This window comes from Chrysemys picta, chromosome 25, assembly GCF_011386835.1.
Source record: "Chrysemys picta bellii isolate R12L10 chromosome 25, ASM1138683v2, whole genome shotgun sequence".
In the NCBI taxonomy this organism is placed as follows: Eukaryota; Metazoa; Chordata; order Testudines; family Emydidae; genus Chrysemys; species Chrysemys picta.
This window is the reverse complement of record NC_088815.1, coordinates 9,189,633-9,198,329: the sequence shown is the minus strand read 5'-3', so window position 1 is coordinate 9,198,329 and position 8,697 is coordinate 9,189,633. Positions and strand designations below refer to the sequence as shown.

The window sequence follows — 8,697 nt, the reverse complement described above, 5'->3', positions numbered from 1 at the left end:
CTTTATAAACAACCCCCCAGACTGTGGCTTCCACTGTCGGAACAGCTCTGCTTTTATTTTTAGCTGTGTCAGGGGGCTTGGTAATGGCAAGGGCGACTTGCTTTTTATAGCATTTGCTCAGGGCTTCCAAAGGGAATGGCAGGACCCAGGGCCTGGATCCAAACCGAGTTTCCTTCTCAGCATCCCCCCCCCCCCCCCACTTACGTAACCTTCCTTTGCCTAGGTATTGCATTACCACTGCCTGGTCTGATACCCAGGGCCACCCTTTCCTTGGGAACAGAGGATGTAACACCCCCCTCCCCAGTTTTACATGACACATTGGAAGCGGAATTGACTGCTCAGGTGACGGGGCTGACAACTCAACAACAGAGTGCAACTGATGTAGCTTGTGCAGATGGGACCCGTTTGCTGGGCTAGTTCAAATTGTTGGGATGAGGCAGATTGGGAAGGGAGGCCTATAGAGATTTGATTGTGTTTTTTACACCTTAGAGGTACCAGGAATGTCAGCTGTTACCCATTTCTGCCAGAGGTCTCCAGGGAGGACCAGAGAACTGGGGGAGGAGCTTTCTCAGCTCTCATGTGAAAGACAGGGGAGGAACAGAACCTTTTACAAGGCGCTTTTTCCTTCCAGACACTTTCGGCTTTGAAGCCAATGGGTGTTATTGAAAAGCAAAACCCACAGCATTTTAACCAGAATGACTCCAATTCCCTTTGCCCCCTCAACTGCTCAGCTTTCGCTTGGTACCAGCGAGGTCCCCATTCCCCTAACTCTTCAGCCAGCCAAAGACACGGCCAGGAAAAACAGGGCAGAGAAGGGGTAAAAATTTCAGCTAAGGGACTTCTGAGAATGGGATTTAGGTGCCTAACACCCACAGGTGCTTTTGCCATTTATTTCAAAGTCCTGAATTTCTGGTGTAAAAACCGAGCATTTGGTTTTTAAACACGCACACACACAACCCACCAGCCAGGAAAGCAAAAAGAGGCCACAGCCCTATTTTTGTCTTTTACAGTTCACCTTTAACACCAGCGATGGCTTTCGCCAGAGACTCCCACACTGAAATCACGCACTCTCCCTTTGGGAGGGCAGATTTCCTTAACTAGGGAGCACACAGGCTGGTTGCGGGGGAGCAGTCAGGACAGAGCTGAGTGTGTATCTCAATGTACATTCTCAAGGGGAGGTACTAGTTATGTTTTAAGAGCCTCATTAAAATTCACCTACTAAACTCTCAACCATGGCATGCTGGGACCACTGCTAGTCACCAGACTAACCGTCTATTACCTTGTACTCCTCTGGTCTGTTCTATCGACATATTTTCCTATCTTATCCAGCTGTTTGTTGTGTGTTTGTACAGTGCCTAGGACAATGGGCCCCCCCTCTCCTTGAGGCACTACCACCATACATATAACAAACAACGCAGGGCAAACACAATGGGGCTGTATGCTTGTGGCCAAACTACAGAACTGATCCTGGAAATGCTCTATGTGCAAATACCCGTGCTCACTGGAGTGGTCCCGCTGCATTCAATGGGACGTGCAACAAGCAAAGGGGAGGGGAGACGGATTGCTGAGGAAAGAAAAAGGAAAGGATTTTACTGTGTGCTTTCCAGCCTCTCCCCCCTCTCTGAAGGGATTGGAGTCAGGGAGAAGAATTCGGCCGTGTGTTCCTCTCTCCCAACCCCCCAGGAATAGAGAGGACTTTGCTGGGACATTTACAGTCTTGTCTGAGCTCTAGCAGGGCTAGTTGTAAACGGGGTTTTCTCCATAGCCATTTCTCATTTTGGTACCTGAGCAGTCTGTCTCATGTCTCTCTAGTGCGATTCACAGTATAATTCCAGTGATCCAAATGCCCTTTATCCAAAAAATCTGACTGGACCGAATCCATGGTGCATCCCCCCCCCATATTAATTAACAGCACTTCCATTTCTCTGCACGCCAGCTTCTCTGAACGTTTCGGCTGTCCCCCCGGCCAGTCAAGTATACCGTAGTTGGAACCCCCAATGTGGGTTGCACCCCATCACTGCCCGAGAAAGCACATAACACTGTCTCTGACACCCTCAAGGGTTGCCACACAGGTCCCGTCCTCACCAGAGATACTTTTGAGCATTTGTGACCCTCTCTAAGTGCCCGAAGAGCCACGGAAATGCTGATGCTATCCCTATCTTTAAACTCCAGGCTCTGCACTTTGTAAACACTGATCATATAACGAGTGTGGGACGATCCGGGGAGCCTAAAAGATCTCCATAGAAGGGCACTAGCAATGGGCCCCAGCAAAGTCTCAGGAGAATCTTTCCCTTCTATGCATTTCTACAGACACCCACACAGGAGCCATGTATTGGCCCGGGGAGCTGAGCGTGGGAACGAGAACTGGAATTTAAAACATAAAGCGGGAAGCAAAGAGAAAGAGAAATCGGCGGAGGGAGAATTTGCAGGATTGTTTCAGGAGAGCGACATAAGCCAGGGTTCATGACTGCCCTCGTGAAAAATCTCTACCCTCCGCCCCAGCTAATCATCCAGTTACTACAACAGTCCCTAAACATTTCACTGCGCCACCCAACTGCCTGCACGGCCGTCAGCCCAGCCAACACCTACAGTAAATAATGGCTCTTAGGTGGTAATTATACTTCAGTTCATACAGTGATTCCACTTACCCAGTAATTACCGTCAACATGTAATTGCAAGGTGCAAAATAAATATGGCCTTTCTGCCATGCTAAGCGTCCCCTTTCCTGAGGCTCCAATCAGTGGCCAGATTCCACAGCTACCTGATTACATGGTCACAGCTTCAGATTTCTTATTGCCCTTTAACGGCTCTCTATTGCTAGCCTCATGTCTGCTCTGGGTACAAGAGGGGGGCTAATCAAAGGGTGTCTGGAAGGGGTCCCTGGCAGCTATAATGTCACAGTATGAATGGGTCCCTTTTAAAAACAAATCCTCACCCCACAGCCAAGCTAGTAATTTGGAGATCCAACCTGAGCCGCCTTAAAGCGGCCTGACTTTCAGAATGCACCGAGCACCTGCCCTATGAAAGTCAAGGCACCTCTAAGGTAACTTACGTTGGCCATTCAGCCACTGAAGCCCCCAAGATCTGTAGGCACTTAGGACAATCTTCCCAGAGCCTAGATTTTTAAAATCAGTTCCCATAGCGCCACTGACACTGATGGAGTTACACTGTTTTACACCAACCGAGGGTCTGGCCCCAAAGCTGTGACCAAACTGAAACTCCAGAAACTTAGGGTTCAAGGACAGTCAGCTACTGTAGGCCTGAAGTTTAAGTCTTATTGAAATAGACTTAAGAAGTTTTATAAACCTCCCATCAGCGAATGTTTTCGTTCATTTTAAATGCTGATTAAAATCATGCATTTGCGTTTAAACCTTCCCCTGCAATTTTTCAATCCAATCACAACAGCATGGAGATGCAAGAGAGCCAGAAAGTGAGCCTAACTAGAAAGAGAAGGGAAACTATTTTCAGTGACAAAACGGAGAAATGTAGGTAGAAGTAAAAACAGACAATGTAGGCAGCGAATCTGTTTTTCGCTAAATTAAGATCCCTAAATCCAGCAACACAAGATGCTAGCATGGCTCACTGAGCTCTTGTGGAGATCCACTGACTTCATGGAGGAAGATCCATCAATGGCTATTAGCCAGGATGGGCTGGGATGGTGTCCCGAGCCTCTATTTGCCAGAAGCTGGGAATGGGCGATGGGACGGATCACTGGAGGATTACCTGTTTTGTTCATTCCCTCTGGGGCACCTGGCATTGCCCACTGTCGGAAGACAGGATACTGGGCTAGATGGACCTTTGGTCTGACCCAGTATGGCCGTTCTTATGAGCGATTCCTCCCATTTATTGCCCAAAGAATTTCACTGTCTTCCCCCACCCCTCAATGAAACTGATCCTGAAAACACAGTCCTAGCATCAAGGAATTCCAAGGCGTTTGCATTCCATCAGCATTTGTTTTGTTTTATTAAAGTTAGGAGCACTCACCGGCTCACAAAGTTAAGTCATTTGCGCAGTTTAATCCGTATCAGCCACAAGGAGGAAAAAAAAAATATTGTACCTAAATTAGCCCTGCACTTTACACCTTGATGAGAGTTAAACCTTCTTGCCTCATAAATAAAACATTTATTTAATAGTTAACACTGCAAAACTAAAAATGGCAGCTCTACAATATCCTTCAGGGGCAGAGAACATTGGATTATTGAGGTTTATGGTTTAGCTGGCCTGTAAATACAAGTCGAGCAGCTTCGTTAGATCACAGTGCATGGGCATTTATCAGGGTCCTGCTCTCCTGATCATCCTGACTTTTCCTGAAAAGGGCTTCATCCTTAGCTATGTATTTCGCTCTGACTGGGCCAAGAAAGGAGCCACTGGCGGCTAAAGCCGTCATTCCTGAGGAGACAAAATAAAACGCAGGGACATCATGTTTGCCAGCACCAACTGCTCAACGCAAAGCAAGGTTCTGCTGAGGTGGACAAATACCTGCCCCGAGGGAACGGGTGACAAACTTCTGTCCAGGTCCTAATTAAACAAAAACCAGCTCACCCCAAGAGTAGCCAGATGAAGACATTTTTATTTCAATCTTTAAACTAGCACCATACTTAGTATAGCTGCAGAAAGAACCAAAAGCCAAGAACAACAAGTCAGTGGCCCTTTCAAGGGAGGTTCTCAGAACAGGACACTTCAAAGCCCAGTGGATCAGTGCCATTCAACCTTTAAAAATAAAATAAAAAATCATCCTTCATTAACATTCCTTGCCTGCTCTTTCCTCCAACCATGCGATACCCCACACTGCAACAAATGCTCACCTGCTTTAAAGAAACTTCCAAGCTCTGTCCACCCTGCAAACGTTCTCTGATCCTGGAATGGCTTGAAAGAGGGGATCTCAAGCACCAGCTCAAGTAACATGGTTTTGGCCTGCAGACCATTCTAGATGGGCCAACCCCCACTGAGCCCATGCAGAGCTAAATCTACGTAGGCACAGGGGTTGGCCTGTGCAAAACTGGTAAGATCGAGGCTCTTGCCAGCCACAAAGCCATATAGATTTTTTTCTAAAATGAGAAGTCCCCTCCTTCATATAAGTCAGCGTTTGCTGACAAAACCATGTTACTAAGGTTGGCCTTGAGATGTTAAGTACAGGATTGGAGAAATCTTGCAGAGCGGCCAGAGCCTGGCTCTGGCAGGGAAAAAGAAAACAGCTGTCAAAAATCTCACAATTTTGCACCACTTGTTACATGGCTACTTGGTGGGGGGGGAGGGAGGGGGAAATCACAACACCCCACTGGGAAGTTGTGCAAACGGCAACTAGCCCTGCTGGGCACTAGCCACCCAGCCCCAGCTTTTAGGCTCATGTGCCAAATGTGGGAAGGAAAGAGGGACTAGGTTAAACTGCAGATGTGGATGTTTTATTCCTTTGCTTGCATTACTATTGGGTCAGTCCTTTGGGGTAGGGTGCACAGGAGAGGTGCACATATGTGAATTTGTAACAACCCTAAAGCGTAACGACCGAATTAATCCAGCACTTATGGGAAGAGGAGAGGCGGGAGGATGCAGGGGAATCGCCTACAACATCTCCAATTGCCTTCTCCCTTGAGGATGAGACTGTTGGCGAAGGGGAAAGGCAGCAGCTGCAGCTTTCTCTTGGTTAGCTTCAGTGAAGGCTTCTGGCACCTGGGGATGAAGAGGAAGCAAGACAGCCACAGCGACAAGCTCTTGAGTTTCCTTCCTCTGTATGGATAAGCTCAATGCTGGGAAAGGACAATGGCTGCAGCCTGCCTCAGTGCAACGAAGGCTTCCAGCACCCAGGGAAAGGATCTGCCTCCAGACCTTGGATTTCCCTTCCTCTCAGGGACGATGAGCGGGTTCGTGGGAAAGGCTGGGGACTTCAGTCTTCCCACCCTAATGAAGTTCAATGAAGGCCTCCAGCTCCTCGGGGATGAAGCCCTTGTAAGGGATCTTGTGCTTGTCCAGGGCACGGGCAGCAAGGCACTGGAGGGTGATGTAGTTGAAGGGCTGCATCATGCTCTTGGTAAGCAGCTTCTCATCCAGCAGCTCGTAAGCTGTCTGCTTGAAGGCGTTGGTGGCGTCCATGTGGGCCCCAGCCTCCATCAGGGCACTCATGATCAGCGGGCAGTTGTTCTGGGCAGCAATGTGCAGCGGGGTGTTGTTGTCATAGTCACGGCTGTCTGGGTCAGCCCCACACTCCAGCAGCAGGTTCACAACATGGAGCGATGGAAACTTGCCCACTGGGTAGCGCCCCACTGTGGTGGTGTCCTTGTCCACAGCCATGTGCAAGGGTGTGAACCCGTTCTTGGCCCTGGGACTGCACTTGAGCAAGCAGTAGATGGTCTGGCGCTTCTGGTGCTCCTGCTCAGGGGTGCATTCCACCTTCTCCAGCAGGAAGACCAGATGGAGGATGATGGCTAGCGCCTTGGTGAACTGTGCAGAGTCAGCCACCGGGTCCTTGTGAAGCAGAAGTGCCCGCTCTACCTCCCGGACCCCTTTGCTCAGCACACCCATGAGGTCGGAGAAGCCCAGTTGGGTAGCTAAGGTGCCCTTGGAGCGGTCCTGAAGCACATAGGAGAAGAGCTCAGCAAAAGAAAGGAAGCTGCTGGCAGTCATGGGGCTGAGGGGCTCCAGGTTGCCTTGCTGCATGTCCAGGGCATACTTCCACAGGTTAATACAGCGTTCAAAGTTGCCCGAGTCAGCATAGACCGCCCCCCGGTAACGGATGTAATAGGAAGTGTCCGGATGAGAGGGGCCCAGGATGCGCTCTCGGATCAGAAGTGCCTGCATGCGCATCTCATCCGGGTCAGTGATCAGGGCTTCTAGTTCCTCCAGGGTGCTCACCTCCCGGGAGTAGTCATAAGCCAGCACCAGCTGCCGGGGCTCAGGCTTGGTCAGATACTGCCCGCCCTGGTGCCGAAGTTCCATGGCCCTTCGCCAGTACTTGAGAGCCCCCAGCAGGTCACGCTTCTTATCCACGAAGGTGGCTCCCAGCAGCTCCAGGGCTTCTACAGCAGCCCCTTGACTGCAGCACTCGTAAGGGCCCTGCTGCTCATCCTGGCTAGCGGCACTGCATCCCGTCTGGCCCTCATGCTGCCCTTCCTCGGGGCAGCACTGATGTGTTTCCTGGCCAGTATTGCAACCCCTCTGTTGCTGCCCCCTCGCAGTGCAGTCCCCGGCCTCGTTCCCCAACATCTCATCCCCCTCCTCGTTTTGCAGCCCTCCTTGGATGAGGTACTCCACAATGTTGGTGTGCCCGGTGACGCTGGCGGCCAGCAGCGGGGTCATGCCGTAACCATCCCGCTCCATGCGGGCCTTGGAGCGGAGCAGCAGCTGCAGGATCTCCAGGCTCCCGGACTCGGCGCAGTCGTGCAGGGCGGTGTTGCCTTTCACGCTGCGGCGGTTGACGTCCGCCCCCTTCTCCAGCAGGTAGCAGGCGATCTCTCGGTGCCCCTTGTAGCAGGAGATCATCAGGCAGGTGTGCCCGTGCCGGTTGGCCACCTCCAGGTCGGCCCCCCGCTCGCCCACCAGGTAGCGCACGATCTCCAGGTGCCCGTCGAAGCAGGCGGCCCGCAGCGGGGTGGAGTTGGTCAGCGTGGTCTGGTTCACCGAGGCCCCCCGCTCCAGCAGGCAGCGCACCACCTCCAGGTGCCCGGCGGCCGAGGCGGCCCACAGCGGCGGGGCCCCCTCGATGGTCTCGCCGTCGAAGCTGACCGAGCCCCCCTCCTCCACCCGGGCGCCGCAGTGGTCCAGCAGGTACTCCACCACCTCCCGGTGCCCGTGGCGGGCGGCGATCAGCAGCGGGGTCCCCCCGCCGCCCGGCCCGGCCGTCAGGGCCTCCAGCTCCTCCCGGCTCCGGCTGCCCAGCAACTTCTGCAGCAGCTTCAGCTTCCCGTCGCGGGCCGCGTTGTAGACGGCCGTGCGCAGGTCCATGGCCAAGGCGAGCGGCCCGGGCCCCCCCTGGCCATGGGGCGGCTGCTCCGCCTGCCCCGCCGTGCGGCCCGGGGCAGGGGCGCGAGAGAGGGACGGGGACCGACCGACGGAGACCCCGGCCTCTGGAGGCGGCAACGGCAACCTTCAGTGCTTCTCCCCCGCCGCCATCTTAGGGTTTTAATACAAAACAAAATGGCGTCCCCGAGCGTCCGGGCTGGGGCGGGGAATTCTGGGACTCGTAGTTTCTCCAGCGCCGCTCTTCCGTGGCCGGCAGGTAGGAGCCTGGCGGGCAGGAGACCGTCTTTCCCAGGAGGCAACGGGAAGGAGTTTCCGCTCGCGGATCCCGCGGGCGACGCCGGGAGCGTGCGAGGTGCCGTTTGGGAAATGTAGTTCTGCCGTCGCCGCCCTTTCGCAGCCAGCGTCCGGGAGCCTGGCCTATGGGAGACTACATTTCCCAGCAGTGCAATGGGGAACGACGCCTCTCTGGGAGCCTGCCGGGCCGCCAGTGGGCGTAGGGGGTTCTGGGAAATGTAGTTGTCTAACTTCACCGTTCTGTGAGCGTCTATATAGGTCCTATATAATTCATCCCTCCCCCTCCCGGATGGGTTCCCAGCATTTAGTGCAAATGAATGCCTGCCAGAGAGTTTGTGGCCTGGGGATGGGATTGTGGTGGTTGTTCGGGTTGCCAACCCTCCAGGATTGTCCTGGAGTCTCCAGGAATTAAAGATTAATCATTAAAGATTATGTCATGTGATGAAACCT

The 8,697-nt window shown here is 52.8% G+C and overlaps 1 protein-coding gene across 1 annotated transcript; it reads right to left on the bottom strand.

Moving 5' to 3' along the window:
• Positions 1 to 4,550: 4,550 nt before the first annotated feature.
• Positions 4,551 to 8,077, bottom strand: FEM1A (fem-1 homolog A). Its single transcript, XM_008168831.4, has one exon. It carries the CDS (start codon positions 7,933 to 7,935, stop codon positions 5,896 to 5,898), a length of 2,040 nt encoding a protein of 679 aa, XP_008167053.1. The 5' UTR covers positions 7,936 to 8,077; the 3' UTR covers positions 4,551 to 5,895.
• Between the last annotated feature and the right edge of the window lie 620 nt (positions 8,078 to 8,697).

Coding starts and splice junctions, on each gene's coding strand:
- FEM1A (XM_008168831.4), bottom strand. CDS start 7,935: ATGGACCTGCGCACGGCCGTCTACAACGCGGCCCGCGACGGGAAGCTG.